Source organism: Artemia franciscana, chromosome 6, assembly GCF_032884065.1.
Source record: "Artemia franciscana chromosome 6, ASM3288406v1, whole genome shotgun sequence".
In the NCBI taxonomy this organism is placed as follows: Eukaryota; Metazoa; Arthropoda; class Branchiopoda; order Anostraca; family Artemiidae; genus Artemia; species Artemia franciscana.
Window position 1 is genome coordinate 17,980,582 of NC_088868.1, and position 21,595 is coordinate 18,002,176.

The 21,595-nt window shown below is 35.3% G+C and overlaps 1 protein-coding gene across 5 annotated transcripts in view; it reads left to right on the top strand.

The window, feature by feature from the left end:
* The window catches only part of LOC136028132 (dual specificity calcium/calmodulin-dependent 3',5'-cyclic nucleotide phosphodiesterase 1-like), a 318,548-nt gene that overhangs the window by 146,978 nt on the left and 149,975 nt on the right, over nucleotides 1-21,595 (top strand). For all 5 annotated transcript variants that reach the window (XM_065705780.1, XM_065705781.1, XM_065705779.1 and 2 more), the window contains one exon: nucleotides 14,159-14,318. In XM_065705780.1, coding sequence (XP_065561852.1) covers nucleotides 14,159-14,318 — 160 coding nt within the window. The remainder of the gene's footprint in view (nucleotides 1-14,158; nucleotides 14,319-21,595) is intronic.

The following is a 21,595-nucleotide window of genomic DNA, read 5'->3' on the forward strand; positions in this document are numbered from 1 at the left end:
AACTCTTTATCTATATATATAAAAATAAGTTGTCTGTGTGTGTGTGTGTGTCTGTCGAGTGAGGTCATGTTTGTGTGTCGACTGACATCATGTTTTCGACTGACGAAATTACGGACCGGGACATCGGGACACAAATGACGACCGGGACACCGGCACATAGGGAATATAAATGACGACACTCAAAGAGAAAGCGACCGGGACACAAGTAATGTTCGATTAGCAATCACCATCAACAAAGCTCAAGGGCAATCATTAGAATCATGAGGTATAACTAAAAAAAACTATAAAAAGGTAAAAAACTTAAAACCAAAAAAAAGACCAATTCAAAAACGAATGTATATACAGACCGGGACACCGGGACACAAATGACGACCGGGATACCGGGACACAAGGAATATAAATGACGCCCGGGACACTCAAAGAGAAATCACAGACTGGGACACCGGGACAGAAATGACGACCAGGACACAGGGAATATAAATGACGACCGGGATACAGGGACACAACTACAAAGGGGACGCTGGGGGGCACAGGGGGATATATAAATGACGACGGCGACACAGGGAATGGTCGATTAGCAATCACCATCAACAAAGCTCAAGGGCAATCATTAGAATCATGAGGTATAGATCTGAATACGGATTGTTTTCCCATGGACCATTATATGTTGAATATTCAAGAGTCGATAAACCTGACAATCTATTTATATAGACAGACAATGAGACAGCAAAGAATGTTGTATATTCGCAAGTTTTACGTAGTTAAAAACATATATATATATATATATATATATATATATATATATATATATATATATATATATATATATATATATATATATATATATATGTATATATATATATATATATATCTATATTCACAGGTGGGACATAGGGACACAACTACAATGGCGCGTAACTAATATGGCGCTTAACGACTTACGCGCGCGGGGGGCTGGGGGGGGGGGCGCGAAGCGCCCCCACCAACCAGGTGTTGGGGTGGCGCGAAGTGCCACCCCAACAGCTAGTATTCTATAAGAAATATTTGGGATGCTGGTAGAATTTTTGTAGCGACTATTTTGTATTCTGTATCAACTATTTTTCATTCTGTTAAAACTATGTTATAATTGTCTAAACTTTCCGGGATACTGTTAGATTTTTTTGTTTTGTTTTGTAGCAAGTATTTTGTGCTCTTTATCAACTATTTTTAATTCTTCTAGAACTTTTTTAGAATTGTGTAAAGAATTTTAGTATTTTTTAAGAATAATTTTTTGTTTTTACGAATTATTTTGGAATATCTTTGAATTCTTCGTATTCTATAAGAAATTTTTGGGATGTTATTACAATTATGAGTTTTGTAGCAAGTATTTTATGTTCTTCACCAACTGTTTTTCATTCTGTTAGAACAATTTTAGAATTTCTTAAGGTATTCTAGTATTTTGTAAGCAATTTATGTTTTGTAGGAATTGTTTTAGATTATGTTTGAACTTTTTGTATTCAATGAGAACAATTTTGGATGTTGTTAAAATCTTCAGAAGTATTGAAGCAAGTATTTTGTGTTGTGCACCAACTATTTTAATTCTAAAAGAACTATTTGGAATTGTGCCAAATACTTTTTTGTATTTTCTAAAAGTTATGTCTATTTTGTAAAGATTATTTTGTGTTGTACATTCACTTTTTGTCTTCCATAAGAACCATTTGGAATGTTGTTAGAATTTTTGTGTTTTGTAGGAAGTATTTGGTGTTCTGAACCAGCTATTTTCAATTCTGTTAGAAGTATTTTAGAATTGCGAAAAGTATTTTTGTATTTTAGAATTGTACGAAGTATTTCTGTTTTTCGTAAGAATAATTTTTTTTTGTAGGGAATATTTTGGACTATATTTGAACTTTTTGTATTCTATGAGAATAAAATCAGAACAATTATAGAACTATTTTAGAATTGTGGAAAGTGTTTTTTATTTTGTAATAGTTATTTCTGTTTTGTATGAATTATTTCGGATTATATTTGAGCTTTTTTCCATTCTAGAGGAAGTAGTTGGGATGTTGTTAGAAAATATTTGTGTCTTGTAGCAAGTATTTTGTGTTCTGCACCAACTGTTTTTCTTTCTATCAGAATTATTTTAGAATTTTGTGATGTATTTTTGTATTTTGTAATAGTTTGGCTAGAATTTTATATGTTTTATAGCAAGTATTTTGTCTTCTGCATCAACTATTTTTCATTCTGCTAGAACTATTTTAGAATTGCACAAAATAGATTTTGCATTTTGCAGGAGTTATTTCTTTTTTTCCGAAATTATTTTTGGATTATGCATGAACTTTTTCATTCTATAATAAGTATTTGGGATGTTGATAGGATTTTTTTTTGTTTTGTAGAAAGCATTTTGTGTTCTCAACTAATTATTCTATTAGACCTATTTTAGAACTGTGGGTAGTATTTTTGTATTTTGTAAGAGTTATTTCTGTTTTATAGGTATTCTTTGGGCTATGTTCGAGTTTTTTTTATTCTATATGAAGTATTTGGGAAACTGTTAGGATTTTTTGCCTATAATAACAGCCCTCCCCCTCCCTCCTGGAATTGCTTGCTAGGATTCCCTGCCTTTGTTTAATTAACGCTTTTGCTTATGTTTAATGCTATATCAGCCTTTCTCAAAATTCGCTTTTCTATTTTTGAGTTTTAATTTCTTTTTTATATAGTTTTATGATTGTATAATTTTTTTATTAATAAAACTGTTATATATAGTAAAAATTATGTTTCTTTTAGATTTCTTGTTACATGATGAATGTCCAATACGTAATCATCTATGCAATGGAATATCCAAAACCATTGCTATATAACATATCACTGATTTAATGCCTCAGAGACAATGGTTAGGAAACACTTAATCCATAGGTTTTTCGAAACGTTTCTATTAAAAATGTATTCCCGGATCAAGATGTTGGGAAGGCATTCTTGATCCAGCTGTCTAGCACTCCATTCCATTGAAGGGAAATCCCTTTTGTGTCATTATGCGTACAAAAATCTCTCAGATATAAATATCCCCTGAGAAAACGCCTTGAAAAAACAATGGAGATCCTGAAGAAAACAAATTTCATAAATTTTTTATAGTAAGCCACATGTGCACTATCACTACATAAGACTCACGCGTGCGCCACCACTACTTAGCCCCTACGTGTGTACCCTCCTGAGTTACAACCGGAGATTCTCAACTTGACTAGCGGACCCTGACTTCTAACATGTCACGCAATATTATGTCATTATCCGTTACAAGCGGGGGTTCCCGACGGGACTGAGCTATAGCTTGTCACCTGAAATTGCGCCACCCTTAGTTACAACTGGGGGCCTCCACTTGACTAGAAAACCCCTGGGGGACTTGGATGCTAGGCCCTCGTTGGAATAGCCCGCTAAAAGCCCCTTTGGAAATGGTTGCAGGGACCCCGGTGTAATTGGATGCTAGGGCCCTCATTTGAAATTGACTGCTAGGATTCCCCTAGCAGTCCCCCTAGTCAGTCTCTGGCAAACTGTTTTCAATGGTCCTGCAGGATCGATGTCGGAGCATCATTCGAAAAATCCGGCCACCGGAGCAAGCTGGTTTTATGTCGGATCGTTCAACCATCGAGCAGATTTTCACGATTCGACAAATAGTAGAGAAGACCACAGAGTTCCGACAGAAAGCATTTATTGCCTTCGTTGACTTCCTTGCTGCATTTGACTCAGTCGATCGAAAAGCTCTTTGGTGGACCCTAGAGTTGACTGGCCTACCCGAGAAATATTGCAGACTTCTCAAGGCGCTGCACCATGGGACGGAGAGCTGTTTACAAGTAAATGGTCGGCGCAGCCCGTTCTTTCAAATCACGACAGGGGTGCGCCAAGGACGTGCAGTGGCCCCAGAGCTCTTCAGTGTCATCATAGATTACGTTATGACAAAAACCACTTCACGTCTCAGCTTTGGGCTCAAATTCGGAGATCATACCATCACAGATGTCGATTTTGCCGATGACTTGGCCATTCTGGCGGACTCCATGGAGCAGCTGCTGGAAGCACTCCGAATTCTGCGAGAAGAGGCTGCCAAAGTAGGACTGCATATAAACTGGAACAAAACTAAAATTATGGCCATAGACCCGTCTTCTCCTGCTGTTAACTCTCCAGTTAGCCTGGACAGCACCACTAGCATCGAGGTTGTCAAAGACTTCACCTACCTGGGCTCCGTAATTTCTTCAAATGGCTCACTTCTCCCCGAGCTGCAGGCAAGATTATCTAAAGCGTCTTCTATCATGGGTAGACTGAACCGTCACCTCTGGCGTAAACCAAATATCAGTCGCACAACGAAACTGCGGATCTTCAACGCTCTAGTCGGTTCTGTGATGCTTTACGGAGCTGAGACATGGCAAGCATCAGCTGCAACCCTCAAGAAAATAGACGTATTTCATGCAAAGAGCCTGAGGAGGATTGAGGGCCTACGATGGTCTGACTTCGTCAGCAATGAAAAGCTTCTGCAGCTCACAAAGCAGTCTCGGTTTTCGTCTCAAGCAGCCGAGCGAACCTTGCGATGGTTCGGGCATCTGCTTCGAATGCCACCACATCTACCCGCAAAGATGATCTATGACTTCGACCCAATCAAAGTTGGTTAGAAGCGACCTCGAGGCCGACCGAAGAAACGTTGGTCCACAGCCTGTCCGAGTTCTTAGCGATGGCAAACATCAGACAGGGCGAAGAGCAAATACTCGCCATGGACCGAAGTGGGTGGAAGAGGCAGACGTCACTCTCTACGCCGAGCAGTGCCCGGCAGGAGACTTAAGTCAAAGTAAGTCACTCCCCTTGGTGTAAATGGTTGCTAGGGCCAGGTGGAATTGGATGCTACTCCCCGGTAGAGCTTGTTACAAGGGGCCCAGTTTCTTGAAGGCTCTCTACTTGGGAGGGCCCCTGAAGGTTTTTCTGGTCTCCTTAGGCTTTTAGACATTCAAAGAATTATGATGTAACATCTATGTTTGCATCTTGATTATCGACCCCTAAGCCCTAGCAACTCCTATTATGTAGCATCCTGAGGTAAAAAACCCTATTATGTAACAACCAAAGAAATGCTGGAATAAACAATCCCTATTGCGTAGCAAAAAGCTACATCTTGAAGAACGCATTTGCATAAGTAAACAATACCCTATTACGTAACAACCAAACAAATCATTTGCATAAGTAAACAAACCCTATTATGTAACAACCAGAAAAATCACCTACATAAGTAAACAACCCTATTTAGTAACAACCAGAGAAATCATTTGCATAGTTAAACAAACCTTATTACGTAACGTTCACCTAAATCTCTTATAAAAACTCCCTATTATGTAACATGAACATGTGTCTTGAAGGAAATTCAAAAAAAGTGCTGGGACCGGAATTTGAAGGGATGTGGGTGTCGTCAGATTTGTCTGATCTCCACTACTAACTTACAACCCATGCTTCAGAATATGTGGGATTGTGTCAACCCCAAAGGCCTTCTAAAGTGATCTTTAGACTATGGGTTGGACAAATGACTACCTCAAATATTCTGTCGGATACTTTTTGGGAAAATAGGACGTCTAGGGGGGAGAGGGCTAGTTTCCCTTCGATCACCTTTAATCTCAAAATGAGCACTAGAACTTATTATTTCTGGTTCAATGAGCCCCCTCAGAAGTATCTGCGACCACCCTTTCAATTAAAACTTTATGTGTCCCCGGGGCATAAATTACAACTCTTGCCCTGAGGGTTGTTGGGAAGGGGGGGGGTTCTTCCTCGGAGTTATAATTACCGGACCTTTCAACCATGGTGGACAAAATGACTTTCTCAAAATCTCAATTGGATGTGTAAAGAGAAATGCTGGATAGAGGTGGGCTGATGGCCAACCAACCACTTTTGACTATTTAAAATAGCACTAAAACTTTCAATTTCCAATCAAATCAGCCCTGTTCGAAGCGAACCTTTGCCTATGAATGAAACCTTTACCTTGACATTCAAATTAAATTTATAATATATAATAAAGAATTATAAAACCATAACTACATACAATATAAAAAATACTATGATCGTTCACGTTCTAAAACTGAATGTATAGGCTTATGTATAACTATGGAGGAAGTTTTAAATTAAATAGAAGTAACAATTAAAAGAAAACAATTGCTAAGACTTGCATCAGGGATACAACACGATAACCTGAAATAAGTATTTATTATCCAACTAATATAATCACGTGAACTATATAAGCACACACCAAAGGTGTTCCAGGTTCAGGTCCCCAAAAACTGTAAAAATTAAGAAGAATTAATTCTTTTAAACACACAAAATATGTTTGAGTCCGATCAAAATTTTGAGAGAGCCTTTTTGTTAGGAATAGCCTAAAGGTCAAATAACTATGTACCCAGAGATGACAAGAACGCCACAGCTCCTGGTGTATGGGCTTTAAGTAATGAAAGTTGCTCATTCGTTTCATACAGTAGTTTGTTTTCTGTAAAAGGGGGAATATTTCATCCTGGGTCTCTATAAAGCCTTAGGATATTTAAATGAAACGTTAATGAAATGTTGAAGGGGGGATACAACAAAATCAAGACACATAACATGCATGCTGGTTTTAGCAGCAATATCTCAGGAACGGATTGCAACTTAAGTTGAAACATATTGAGGAGGATGTTGAATCACCCAAAGGACGCTACGCACACAACAGTACTATACATTGGTACTACTACAACTACTACTACTATTACCTCTGCTTGTGACTGCTGCTGCTAACTGTGACTACAACTATTACCGAAGACTGTTACTGCTACATACTGCTCTTATTTAAGTCAAACTAAAATCAAATATAAAACGAACAAAAATTACTACAAGCAATGTTATGACTGCCAACTTCCACCTTACGCAAAGCTTCTAAAGGTGATTGCACAATTTTTACTTTACTAAAACTAATATATGCAAATCCTCTTTTTATAATTATAACATTGAAAAAGGAGACATACTGTTAAATAAAATATTGGATTACTAAGCTTAATACACTTATATGCCCATTAAAATTATATATTAAGCAACTGTTTTTCCACAGTCGGTTGGAGATTCACAGTGCTGTTATCTTTAAAATCCTTCGTGACAATTGGAATAAACTTATTGCATTGTAAATGGAAACAAAGGGCAAACAAAAGAACTTCAAGGATCTTTGAAGCTATTCATAGTGTTTTGTAGTATTATTCTACTCTCCATGGTGATTAAGGCCCCACCAATTGTATTACAGAGATTCTCAATAAACTTAAAAGCTTTTATATGAATATTCTGTTTCTATGGTCGACATGCACTAAGCGTGTACTAAGCTATTAATGGCAATACTGAGCAGATGACTAACAGTGACTAGGGAGTTTTCTGTGAACTTTACAATAAGCTACTGCTTTGTATTAGAAGTTCAAATTAAACAATCCAACTTTGCGTCTTGAATTCTAGCTAGGTTGACTCTGATCCAGATCGTATTGCAACCATCTACCTCCTCCTAAGCTTCTGATAGAGTTGAACTCGAGAAAAGAACTTTAGCTAAAGGGCATGTTTCTTTGAGCTATGAGTAATGTCATGCATATTCTGAGCGCTGAACCTTGCAATGGAATTGTGGACTCTTTTAACTTTATGGATCAAGGTGAAATATTGCTGAGGAATTTAGTCTTGGAGAAACTACCGCACCTCATTACAAAGATGTATTTCTCATATTTTTCCTAGTACCATCGACATCACATTTGATCTTCTTTCTTGTTGTCACTTTACGATAGGACTACAAATGCAAAATTTTTAGAAAAGCTATTCATTATGATTGAATTCTAGTTGGAAAGGAAAGATACGGTTTGTGCCCAACATATTCAGTTCTTATGCTTTATCCCGAGACACGGACAATAGAATTGGGAAAATTATTTAATCGATGCTATCCATCTTGACTCTGAAGTCACTTATGACAAAAGGGCTTTATAGAGCTGGGGCAGAGTTTTTGTAAGAACAGAGGTAATATGAGGTAATAGAGGTAATAATATTCGTAAGAATAGAGCTAAAGGTTGATGTTTTTTCAAATGTTTTAAGGTTTAAAAACTATCAGCAAAGATCGAATATGTGCTAACCTCAAAGACAGCGACAGCTACTCTTTAAAATTCATATAGGGATGCTGACATTTTTCCTTTGAGGTTTTTCCTGATCAGGACAGATTATCTCCTATGTGGAGTCATCAATGAACATTGGTGAGGACAATGCATTCTGGAAATATGTCTTATATATTTATATAAGTTATGTATCTTATGATTATTTTATTCTAATACGGAAAATAACCAACTTCAAACATAGCAAATTGTAACCATTAACTTGAGCTTAACAAAAGTTTGGCTTTCAACAGTCTCAATGAAAAAAAAATATTGACTAATCGTATGTCAGTTCAGTGTAACAAACTCAGTAAATTACATTTTAGAACAGAACATATCTTATCAATAGCTTTAATGGTTTATGATAGTCATGACCTGTTAGGTTCCAACCAAGAGTAATCTAAAACAGGAAAACCCAAGATAAAATATCATTTAAGTCATGTAGACAAAATACGGTAAACTACACATTCAAGCAGAATGTAAATAACGATTGTACTCAATTTACTTTGATACAACATACGTATATAGTCTCAAAGATGGAAATGTAATCATCTAAAGTTTATTTTACTCTAAATGACACTTAAGTCTCCTTATTATTTCAAAATTGTCTACAATAGCTTTTATTTACTAAAATTCTACTGCGCGAAAACCTCAATGAGGGAAATGTAACCAAAGAAAGTATTAATTCAGAAAAATAACACAGTAAATTACTGACAGGTGGTAAATTTACCTTGTGAATGCAGCTAGTTTATTTTGATATAGGATATTAATCGCCCTAATGTTAAAAAAAAATAATCGTTTAGTTTATAATACAACAACTCCAATTACTTGCGGATCATTACAAGTTAATATAACAGAAATTAAAAATTGTCTAGGATTCTACTAATGTGCTAGTTCACTTTTTGTTCGCTATAAAAACATTTTCTGTTCAAAATTGAAGTATGAACCGTAATTTTCAAAGTTCCAAAAAAAACCTTGCAGAATTTTTAACTAGGTATAAAAGCCTAGAAATTCAGCTACAAAAACTATATTTTTATACATTATTTTTTTCTCTGGGATGCCAATTTTGGAGAAAAAATTTAAAATGTTAGAATTAAAAATATGTCGCATTTCATGGTAGTTTCAAGTAACTTCAAGAGCTGCCATCAGATATTTCTCAACAATATCTTTTATGAACTATGAATTTAGTCCAACAGTTCCCTTCGTCATCTTCTGAAAGGTCATTGATGACCTTTCAGTATAATATGTCAAATTAACCTCGAGGTATTAAATATGTATTTCTGTCCAACAGTTCGTGATAACGAACTGTAGTAAGGAGCGACCCGGCTCAATAGTAACCGAAGCTCGAAACAGAAATTTGATACCTTTATTAACATCAAAAGAATCGAACGTTAATGCTATTTTCAAATATATGACTTTCATCAAGTTTAGTCTTACCCATCAAAAGTTAGGAGCCTTAGAAAATTTGCCTTATTTCAGAAAATAGGGGGAAACACCCCTTAGCAGTAATGATCTCTTAACGAAAAAATTAAATAAAAAAAAACAAGTTTTTTCAACTGAAAGTAAGGAGTGACATCAAAACTTAAAACGCACAGAAATTACTTCGTATATGAAAGAGCCTGCTTCCTCATCAACGCCCCGCTCTTTACGCTAAAGTTTGACTCTTTCTCTCAATTCTTCTTTCTAAAACAGTAAAAAACTTTAGCGTAAAGAGCGGGGCGTTGATGAGGAAGCAGCCTCTTTCATATACGAAGTAATTTCGGTGCGTTTTAAGTTTTGATGTCACTCCTTACTTTCAGTTGAAAAAACTTGTTTTTTTTTATTTAATTTCTGAACGTTTTTGAATCAATGCATGTTTTGATTTTGGCTCTCCGCAGAGGAATAATCAAAACGAAATTTGCATATTTTTTTTTTGGCTCAATGGCTTTCTCATAATTTTGATCGAATGATTTTGAGAAAAAAAGAGCGGGGGACGAAGCCTAGTTGCCCCCCGATTTTTTGGTTAATTAAAAAGGCAACTAGAACTTTTAATTTTTTACGAATCTTTTTATTGGTAAAAGATTTACGTAACTTATAAATTAGCTTACGTAAAGAACTTTTGTATTCTCATGTTTTTATTACCTATATGAGGGGATTCGCCCCATCGTCAGTACCTCGCTCTTTACACTAAAGCTTAAATTTTATCCCAATTCATTAAGAATGACCCCCTGAATCACAAAAGCCGTAGAATAAGTAGTTGAAATTACCGAAAATACTTTAGCGTAAAGAGCGAGGTATTAGAAGGAGGTGAGCCCCTCATATGGGTAATAATTTCTGTTTGTTTTAAGTTTTATTGCTGTTCCTTACTTCCAGCTGAAAAAGCTTTTTCACTTTTATTTTTTAATTGTTTTTTTTTTTTAAATAATGCTAGTAAATCCTGCTCTCCCTTCATGGAAATTTTCTTCTCCCATTACAAATTCTCGAAGGAAAGTTCCCCCAGCATATCCACCTCTTCTCAACCCCTCCCCCAAACCAAAAAAATCCTCCTGAAAACGCCTGTATACTTCCCAATAACCATTACTATGTGTAAGCACAGGTCAAAGTTTGTAACTTGTTGCCCCTCCCACGGGGACTGTGGGGGAGTAAGTCGTCCCCAAAGACATAGTTATAAGGTTTTTCGACTACGCTGAATAAAATGGCTATCTCAGAATTTTGATCCGTTGACTTTGGGAAAATAATTAGCGTGGGAGGGGGCCTAGGTGCCCTCCAATTTTTTTGGTCACTTAAAAAGGGCACTAGAACTTTTCATTTCCGTTAGAATGAGCCCTCTTGCAACATTCTAGGACAACTGAGTCGATACGATCACCCCTGGGAAAAAAAACAAACAAAAAAACAAATAAACACGCATCCGTGATCTGCCTTCTGGCAAAAAATGCAAAATTCCACATTTTTGTAGATAGGAGCTCGAAACTTCTACAGTAGGGTTCTCTGATACGCTGAATCTGATGGTGTGATTTTCGTTAAGATTCTATGACTTTTAGGGGGCGTTTCCCCCTATTTTCTAAAATAACGCAAATTTTCTCAGGCTCTTAACTTTTGATGGGTGAGACTAAACTTGATGAAACTTATATATTTAAAACCAGCATTAAAATGCGATTCTTTTGATGTAGCTATTGGTATCAAAATTCCATTTTTTAGAGTTTTGGTTACTATTGAGCCGGGTCGCTCCTTACTACAGTTCGTTACCACGAACTGTTTGATCACACCATCAGATTCAGCGTATAAGAGAACCCTACTATAGAAGTTTCAAGCTCCTATCTACACAGTCAGAAGAACGATCACGGATGCGTGCTTTTCTTTTTTTTAGGGTTGATCCAATCGACCCAGTGGTCCTAGAATGTTCTAATGGAAATTAAAGTTCTAGTGCCCTTTTTAAGTGACCAAAAAATTGGAGGGTACCTAGGCCCCCTCCCACGCTAATTTTTTCCCAGTCACCGGATCAAAATTCTGAAATAGTCATTTTATTCAACATAGTCGAAAAACCTAATAACTAAGTCTTTGGGGACGACTTATTTCCCCCGTAGTCACTGTGGGAGGGGCTGCCAGTTACAAACTTTGACTTGTGTTTACATATAGTATTTGTTATTGGGAAGTGTACATACATTTTCAGGGGGCTTTTTTTGTTGGGGAGGAGGGGTTTAGGGGAGGGAATTACGAGGGGGATCTTTCTATGGAGGAATTTGTCATTGGGAAAGAGATTTTCTATGAAGGGGATGCAGGATTTTCTAGCATTATTTAAAAAACAAGGAAGATTAAATATGAAAAAGACTTTTTAACTGAAAGGAAGCAGCAGCACTAATTTTAAAATGAACAAATATTATTACGAGTATAGGGTTCACCTCCTCCTAATACTTCGCTCTTTATGCTAGAGAATTTTAGTAATTTCAACTATTGATTCTACAGCCTTTGTGATTCAGGGGTCATTCTTAAAAATTGGGACAAAATTTAGGCTTTAGTGTGAAGACCGAGGTATTGACGTGGGGTGAGTCCCTCATATACGTAATAAAAATATACAAATATAGAAGTTTGTTACGTAAGCTAATTCGTGAGTTATGTTTATGTTTTCTAATAAAAATGCTCATAAAAAATTTAAAGTTTTAGTTGCCTTTTAAGTGACCAAAAATTTGGAGGGCAACTAGGCCTCCTCCCCCGCTCCTTTTTCTCAAAATTGTCCTATTAAAACTATGAGAAAGCCATTTAGCCAAAAAAATGAATTAATATGCAAATCTCGTTTTAATTATTTATGTGTGGAGAGCCAAAATCAAAACATGCATTAATTCAAAAACGTTCAGGAATTAAATGAAAAAAAAATGTTTTAACTGAAAGTAAGGAGCAAAATAAAAACTTAAAACGAGCAGAAATTACTCCGTATATGAAAGGGGCGTATCCCTCCTCAACGCCCCGCTCTTTACGCTAAAGTTTTTTACTGTTTTAAAAAGTAGAGTATAGGGAAAGAGTAAATCTTTAGCAGAAAGAGCAGGGTGTTGAGAAGGGAACAGCCCTTTTCATATACGGAGTAATTTCTGTTTGTTTTAATTTTTAACTTTGCCCCTTATTTTCAGTTAAAAAACTTGTTTTTTTTTATTTAAGAGCACTTAAAAGCCTTTTCTTTCTTGGGTAACCAACAATGCTAAAACTTTCGTCGTATGTAATTACCCCACAAACAGAACGATATTATCACTCGGGCGGATTAGAAATTAGGTTATAGATTTTAAATATTGAATTTTACCAGCACATAGCCCTTTTTAGGTCTAGGGTAAAAAGATATTTTAATTTTTTACTGGAAGTTCTCAATCCATTCATTTTGGAAATTTGGCAGTTTCATCAATGATCTATATTTTCAACCTCCTTGATGCAGTCTTAATTTTTTTTTTTTTTTAAGTAGCCGTGCCTGAGTTAGATTTCCTTGTTTCAGTAGCTATAAAGTCATCCATTAAAAGATATATATATATATATATATATATATATATATATATATATATATATATATATATATATATATATATATATATATATATATATATATATATATTGATTGGTTATCATACGATGTTTTGATATATCTATCTTTGTTGGGGATAGGAGGACAACTGGGATAGGAGAACCCTATCATTATGCTATCATTTATTAAACTATAGGGGACAACACCTTTATCAAATTGGAAAAATAAAATTTAGTGAAAAACATGCTTATTTAGGCCTGGATTTTAATGCGAGTTAGAGCAAAGTACTGACATTTTCTGGAAATCGTTTTGATTATCGGCCGCAATGTCTTGTGCCAAATGATAATCTTATTGGATTAGTTTCTGCTATGCGATCCCTAGATTTTCCAATCTTGTCAAATTTGAAAAGTTTCCATGCTGCACTGCTCGAAAATATTTGCTTTGAAATTAGGAGCTCCTACAGAACGCTTATAAGAACGGCGAATCTCTTTAACCATATTGTGTTGGCCGTCTTTGTAACGCGTATGTTATCTCACAGATGTTGTTTTTAGTTTCTTTCTATGGAGGAAGACAGCTAAATGATTTGTAATATTTTTACAAGGATAGGAAGTTTTTAGTCCTGTGGTGGTGCAGTGGATTTGACCTTAGCTTGGTAACATGGGACCCAGAGATCGAATTATGCTGCAGGAATGCACTGCAGGGCCGACGCAGGGACCATAGTAGTCAAGAAGCGTCGTTAATTCTTAAATAAATAAAAATAAATAATAGGAAGTTTTTGCAAGGAATTTGGATTTGGCCTCGTAATTAAATAATTAACCGTAGACACGGGATAACTGTTTTAAGTCTCCCATCATCGGCAAGGTTGATAACTTCCTTAATTAACTTGCTCAGAATCAAAGTTTTTTCAATGCAATTGTGGGAATTGTTGTATGCTTCTGGGCTAGTATGATTGTTTTGTTTTGTCTTTTTCTTTGTACTCTACTTATGGAAAATTTTGATGTTTCTAGTCAGTAATAATACCAATTATTATTATTTTTATTATTGTATATTGCAGATCAATTACAATTAACTGACTATAAAGTCTTCCGTCGACCAAATTATAAGATGAAGTCATCCAGCTTTTCGAATTGTTCCAGAACAGACTCAGTCGACTTTCTCGACACAGAAGATATGCAACCAGATAGCTCTACCTCTGTTGAAGTGGCCATGAAACGGTGCGTATATTATTGGTTCTTTTAAGCTGCTATGTTTCAAGACTGCCTTTCGAATGCTGTATTTTTATTAATTTTTTTTGAAAAAAAATTCCCATTTTAGTTTTATTGATTTTATCCTGTTGTAAGTTTTTTCTTCTTGTATATTTTTGTATTGCTGAGGACGGCCCTTGGACATAGGGCCGAAATATTCATTCTAATTTGTTTCCCACTGTCTTGAGAAATTCCCTATTGTTCTTCTTGTTTTTGGTATTTGTAATAATAATAATAATAATCTATTTATCACCCACTTCACAAAACAGAGGTTAAGTGGAGTAAAATACAAAAGAAAAACAGCAAAAGTAACACAAAAGAAACAAGTTTAATCACATACAGAAAAAAGACGGATAAGGCGATGAAAACATCCTAGCCTATAAAGCGCTTCAATAGCTAGCTTCGCAGATAATTTTTCGAAAGCACCACTAATATCTGTCGCACAATACTTTTTAACCAGTTTTGTATTCCGGTAAGAACGAGGTAGATATAAAAGAAATTTGCAGTACCGGTAATAATTTATGCGAATACGTTTTAGATCACCAGTCAGCAAAAGTGGCCTAATACCAGAACAGAAGAGCACAGAATGATCACAAAAATTTGAGTAAAGCCGAGTTAGCGCTCTTCTCCTATAGTGTCCACGATTTGCTACAATCTTATAGTAACCGAGCCTCAACTTATCACTAATATCTTTGATTGCACGAGACTGGAGAGCATTCATAGAATCGCATACTGTTATACCAAGCCAACGAAACGATTTAACACGAGGAATACTAAAACCATCGCAGTATAGTGATTCTGAGCAATTATTACCGTTGAAAACAAGAAACTTGCACTTGTCAATATTTAGGTACAGGCCGATATCGTGGAAAGCAGAAGTAACTGACTTCATTGAACGGGCAAGACCAGACTCAGTTTGACTAATCAGAAGAAGGTCATCCGCATAAGCCAGATTTGAGATATCAGATGGTCCTAGTAGGCACGTAGTCGATATATTTGATAATACATTTTCAATACAAGCATTAAAAATATACGGCGAAAGAATTCCCCCTTGTCTTACACCGCAACGAACAGGGATATGACCAAAATAAGAATTATCTAATGACTTAAGGCGAAGGTAAGAGTGGGAGCACCAAAAACGAAGCACGTGAATTACCGACGGATTTACTCCTCTCTGGCATAATGCTGTCCATGCTTGAGTATGACAAATACTGTCAAATGCTTTAGACAAGTCTAGGGTTGCGAAATGAAGTACACGACGAGTGCGATGGGCATCTTTTAATAAAGAAGTCAAAGCATGATGAGCATGCTGACAGCCTAGCCCAGATCTAAAACCAAATTGATTATCATCATTTAGGGCAAGCTTAGTGATATAAGGTAGTAGGATGTGTTCAAAAAGCTTGCTAAGAGTACAAGCTACCGTTATCGGCCTATAAGAACTACAAGAAACCTAGAGCCCTTCCCACGCTCATTTTTTCCCAAAGTCAACGGGTAAAAATTCTGAGATAGCCATTTTGTTCAGCATAGTTAAAAACCTAACAACTATGTCTTTGGGGACAACTTACTCCCTCACAGTCCCTGGGGGAGGGACCACAAGTTACAAGTTACAAACAGATACAGTATGAAAAGACAATAAATTGCTGAAAGAGTAAAAAACCGGTAATTGAAAAAAAATGTTTTTATATATTGCGACAAATGATTACAATAATTGAAAAACCCTGAAAAATAAAAACAAAGTTTGAAACTTAGGACATATAATTATTAGAAATTGGACTAGCTTTAATAATCAAATGTCTTTGAAAAGATACCGCATGAAAAGACATTAAATTGCGTAAAGAACAAAAAACTGGTAATTGCATAAATATTTGCATATATTTTAACAAAGGATTGCAACAATTCAAAACCTCAAAAAAGAAAACCAAAAGTTTAGTAGATATTGTTGTTAGAATTCATTTTTTTTATTAAAAATTTTTGAAAATACAGTAGTAAGAAAAGATAGCAAATTGTCTGCGGTTAGAAGACAAGCGACAATGATAATCGATACATAATCGATACGTGTTCACTTTTTAATGACTAACTAAACGCTTGCAGAATTGTTGCAAACTTAAAGTAATTTTTCAAACAGTTCGTGGTAACGAAATGTAATAAGGAGCGACCCGGCTCAATAGTAACCGAAACTCTAAAAAATTTTGATATCAATAGTTACATCAAAAGAATCGCATTTTAATGCTGATTTTAAATATATAAAGTTTCATTAAGATAGGTTATACCCATCCAAAGTTACGAGCCTGAGAAAATTTGTCTCATTTTATAAAATAGGGGGAAACACCCCCTAAAAGTCATACGCTCTTAACGAAAATCACACCATCAGATTCAGCGTATCAGAGAACCCTATTGTAGAAGTTTCAAGCTCCTATCTACAAAAATGTGGAATTTCGCATTTTTGGCCAGAAGACAGATAACGGATGCGTGTTTATTTGTTTTTTGTTTGCTTTTTTGTTTGTTTTTTGTTATTTTTTTCCCAGGGATGATCGTATCGTATGATTAGTTCTAGAATGTCGCGAAAGGGCTTATTCTAACGGAAATTAAAAGTTTTAGTGGCCTTTTTAAGTGACTAAAAAAATTGGAGGGCACCTAGGCCCCCTCCCACGCTCATTCTCTCCCAAAAATCAGTGGATCAGAATTCTGAGATAGCCATTTTATTCACCATAGTCGAAAAACCTAATAACTATGTCTTTTGGGACGACTTCCTCCCCCGCAGTCCCCGTGGGAGGGGCTGCAAGTTACAAACTTTGACCTGTTTTTACATATAGTAATGGTTACTAGGAAGTGTACAGACGTTTTCAGGGGGATTTTTCGGTTTAGGGGGGAGAGTTGAGGGGTGGGTTACGTGGGAGGATATTTCAATGGAGAAACTTCTCATGGGGGAAGAGAATTTCAGTGAAGAGGGCGCAGGATTTTCTAGCATTATTTGAAAAAACAATGAAAAAATAACTATGAAAAGTTTTTTCTACTGAAAGTAAGGAGCAGCATTAAAACTTAAAACGAACAAAAATTATTAAGCATATGAGGGGTTTACCTCCTCGTTATACCTCACTCTTTACGCTAAAGTATTTTTAGTAATTTCAACTATTTATTCTACGGCCTTTGTGATTCAGAGGTCATTCTTAAGGAATTGGGACAAAATCTAAGCTTTAGTGTAAAAAGCGAGGTATCGACGAGGGTTGAACCCCCTCATATACGCTATAAAAACATACGAATATAGAAGTTCGTTACGTAAGCTAATTCGTAAGTTACGTATATTTTTTACCAATGAAAACGTTTGTAAAAATTAAAAGTTCTAGTTGCTTTTTTAAGTAATCAAAAACTTAGAGGGCAACTAGGCCTCCTCCCTCGCTCCTTTTTTCTCAAAATCTTCCGATTAGTTGCAATTATTAATATATAAATTTTGTTTTAATTATTTATGTGCGGAGAGCCAAGATCAAAACATGCATTAATTCAAAAACGTCCAGAAATTAAATTAAAAAAAAACAAGTTTTTTTAAATGAAAGTAAGGAACAACTTTAAAACTTAAAACGAACAGAAATTACTCCGTATATGAAAGGGGCTTTTCCTCCTCAACGCCCCGCTCTTTGCGCTAAAGTTTCTTACTGTTTTAAAAATAGTGTTAAGACAAAAAGTCAAACTTTAGCGTAAAGAGCGAGGCGTCGAGGAGGAAAAGTCCCTTTCATATACGGAGTGATTTCTGTTCGTTCTAAGTTTTAATGTTGCTCCTTACTTTCATTAAAAAAAACTTGTTTTTTTTTAAATGAAAAAAAGCTTGTTTTTTTTTTTTATTTAATCTCCAGTAAAATGGGAACTTCATTATGAGATGATTACCATGGCCAAAGAAAATCAAATTTCGTCATAGTCTTCCACTTACAAATGAAATAGATATTTCATATATTCACTCGTACATGAAATAGAAAATAACACTTGTAATCTACGAGCAACTTGAAAAGAATCAATGATCAAAAGGAAAAAAATTCTGAATGAAAAGTTTTATTGAGATTACTCTTGTATAGTACTGAAGGTTAAGGAAATGGAAATATAGTTGGCAAAGCAATTTCAAACTTTTCTGTTTGGCACCATTATAAGTTTCTTTTGGTCGATAGAAGTATTAAACGTAGGCAAGTGATTAAACTGGATCTCTTATTCTTTCAACAAACAGAAACAGGATATAAATCGCTATTTTTATATTGATCAGGGAATAATTCAACGGTCTAACCTAAATACCTCGGAACTATTTAATTACAGCCTTCTAAAATTGCCTTTTTTGGATTTGACAACCCTCCCTTAGATTTATTTTTTACCCCCCTCACTATCTAAGGATTTAACCTTGTGCATCCTTACAGTTAGTGTAAAAATATATTTCAGATTTTTTTTTCCATGAAAGTGTGATAATATGTCATTCTGTGTTCTCCGAAGTGTTATATTCTCTGGTACAATCAAAAGATATGGTTTTGCCAACTATTTGGCTCGTAAAAAGCCCCTTTTGCGAGATAGAGGGACTAGTTACACTCAGCTCTAGACCTTTACCCTTGCAAAATTACATCCAAACCAAAAGAAGTTGAACTGTATGAAAATCTATGCCTTTTTTTTACGTAACAATAACTTAGATTACTTCGAAGACCATACTGCCTCTTCAAGACGAAAGTATAACAGCTCAAAATAGTTCGAAATGTTAGAAAATATTTTCGAAGTAGCCAGTTAACAATTTTATATCTGTTTACTGTCCATTAAATGGTTTCATCCCTATTTTGAACTGTTATACTTTCATAACAATAACTGAAGTATCAGTAAAACTGAACTTTTATACAATTGAGCTCTAATATTGGCAATAATTGTGTCATTCAGGCTGGAACAACAAATATAAATCTCAAAATGCATATAACCGTTGTTCAATTCCACTTCTGTTGTCTACCATTTTTAATTATTCACGTTTCTTTTCTGAGAGCAAAGAACTGTTAAATAGTAAAAATCTTCACTTTCTTGGTGGTATGTTTGACTGTCTTGAAACTCTTAAAACTCTTTTAAAACTATTGGGCTCTAGGATCTTTTATTGGGACCATTTTTTTTTTTGGACTATTTTACACATGCTCATGGTCCTGCCAGTCACAGTTGTTCTCTTTTCAGATAACATAAAAAAAACTAGTTTTCTTAACTGAAAGTAAGGAGCGACATTAAAACTTAAAACGAACAGAAATTACTCCGTATATGAAATGGGTTGTCCCCTCCGCAATCCCTCGCTCTTTACGCTAAAGCTTTTAATTGTTTTAAAAAGCAGAATTGTGGCAAAGAGTCAAGCTTTAGCGTAAAGAGCGAGGGATTGCGGAGGGGACAACCCATTTCATATACGGAGTAATTTCTGTTCGTTTTAAGTTTTAATGTCGCTCCTTACTTTCAGTTATTTTCTAGTTTTTTTTATGTAATTTCTGAACGTTTTGGAATTAATGCATATTTGATTTTGGCTCTCCACACATTAATTATTAAAATGAAATTTGCATATTAATTCCTTTTTGGCTAAATGGCTTTCTCTTAGTTTTGATCAGACGATTTTGAGAAATAAGGGATGGGGAAGGAGGCCTAGTTGCCATGCAATTTTTTTCGGTTACATAAAAAGGCAACTATGAATTTTAATTTTTAACGAATTTTTTTATTAGTAAAAAATATACGTAACTTAAGAATTAACTTACGTAACAAACTTTTATATTCTTTAATTTTTATTATGTATATGGGGGGGGGGGTTTGTACCCTCGTTAATACCTCGTTCTTTACAATAAATCGTAAGTTTTGTCCCAATTCTTTAAGAATGACCCCTGGATCAGAAAGGTCGTAGAATAAATAGTTGAAATTAGTAAAAATACTATAGCATAAAGAGCGAGGTATTTATCTCCTCCTAAATACCTCACTCTTTATGCTAAAGTATTTTTAGAACCCCTCATATGCGTAATAAACTCTGTTCGTTTTAAGTTTCAATGCTACTCTTTACTTTCAATTGAAAAAACTTTTCCATGTTTATTTTTTCATTGTTTTTTACAGTAATTTTAGAAAATTATTCGCCCTTTTCATTGAATTTCTGTTCCCTCATGACATATTTCTCCAAAGAAAGATCCTCCCACTTAGCCCCCTCCCCTCAACCCGACCCCCAAAACCAAAAAAAAATCCCCTGAAAACGACTGTACACTTGCCAATAACCATTATTATATGTAAACACTAGTCGAAGTTTGTAACTTGCAGCCCCTCCCCCAGGGACTGTGGGGGATTAAGTCATTCCCAAGACATAGTTGTTATGGTTTTTGACTATGCGGAACAAAATGGCTATCTCAAAATTTTGATCTGTTGACTTTGGAGAAAAAATGAGCGTGGGAGGGGGTGTAGGTGCCCTCCAATTTTTTTGGTCACTTAAAAAGGGCACTAGAACTTTTCATTTCCGTTAGAATGAGCCCTCTTGCGACATTCTAGGACCACTTGGTCGATACGATAACCCCTGGGTAAAAAAAAACAAAAACAAATAAACACGCACCCGTGATTTGTCTTCTGGCAAAAAATACGAAACTTAACATTTTTGTAGATAGGAGTTTGAAAATTTTGCTATAGGGTTCTCTGATACGCCGAATGCGATGGTGTGATTTTCGTTAAGATTCTGTGACTTTTAGGGGTTGTTTTCCCCTATTTTCTGAAATAAGGCAAATTTTTCCAGGCTCGTAAATTTTGATGACAAAGACTAAATTTGATGAAATTTATATATTTAAAATCAACATGAAAATCTGATTCTTTTGATGTATATTTTAGCATCAAAATTCCGTTTTTTAGAGTTTCGTTTACTATTGAGCCGGGTCGCTCCTTACTACAGTTCGTTACCACGAACTGTTTGATGTACAGTGTGCAAACTAACAACAATTCCTTGAAAAAGAAAACAATTCCTTGAAAAAAAACGTTCTTAAAAAAAATAAACATCCGGTTGTTCACTATTCATCTTGAGTTATCTTCAAACGAACTTGTAAAATATGGGTGTTTGCATCGATCCAATCTTAGTTGTGCACAGTAGGGGGTTGAAGGATAGTATCCAGGAATATAGGCTTGTTTCATACTATGACAAAACATATTGGATTTCTTGTTTTGTTGTGGAATATTATTTCTCTTTTTTGACTTTCAAAATAGGATCACGTGAGTAGACATGATTGATTAGTAAAACACTGTAGACA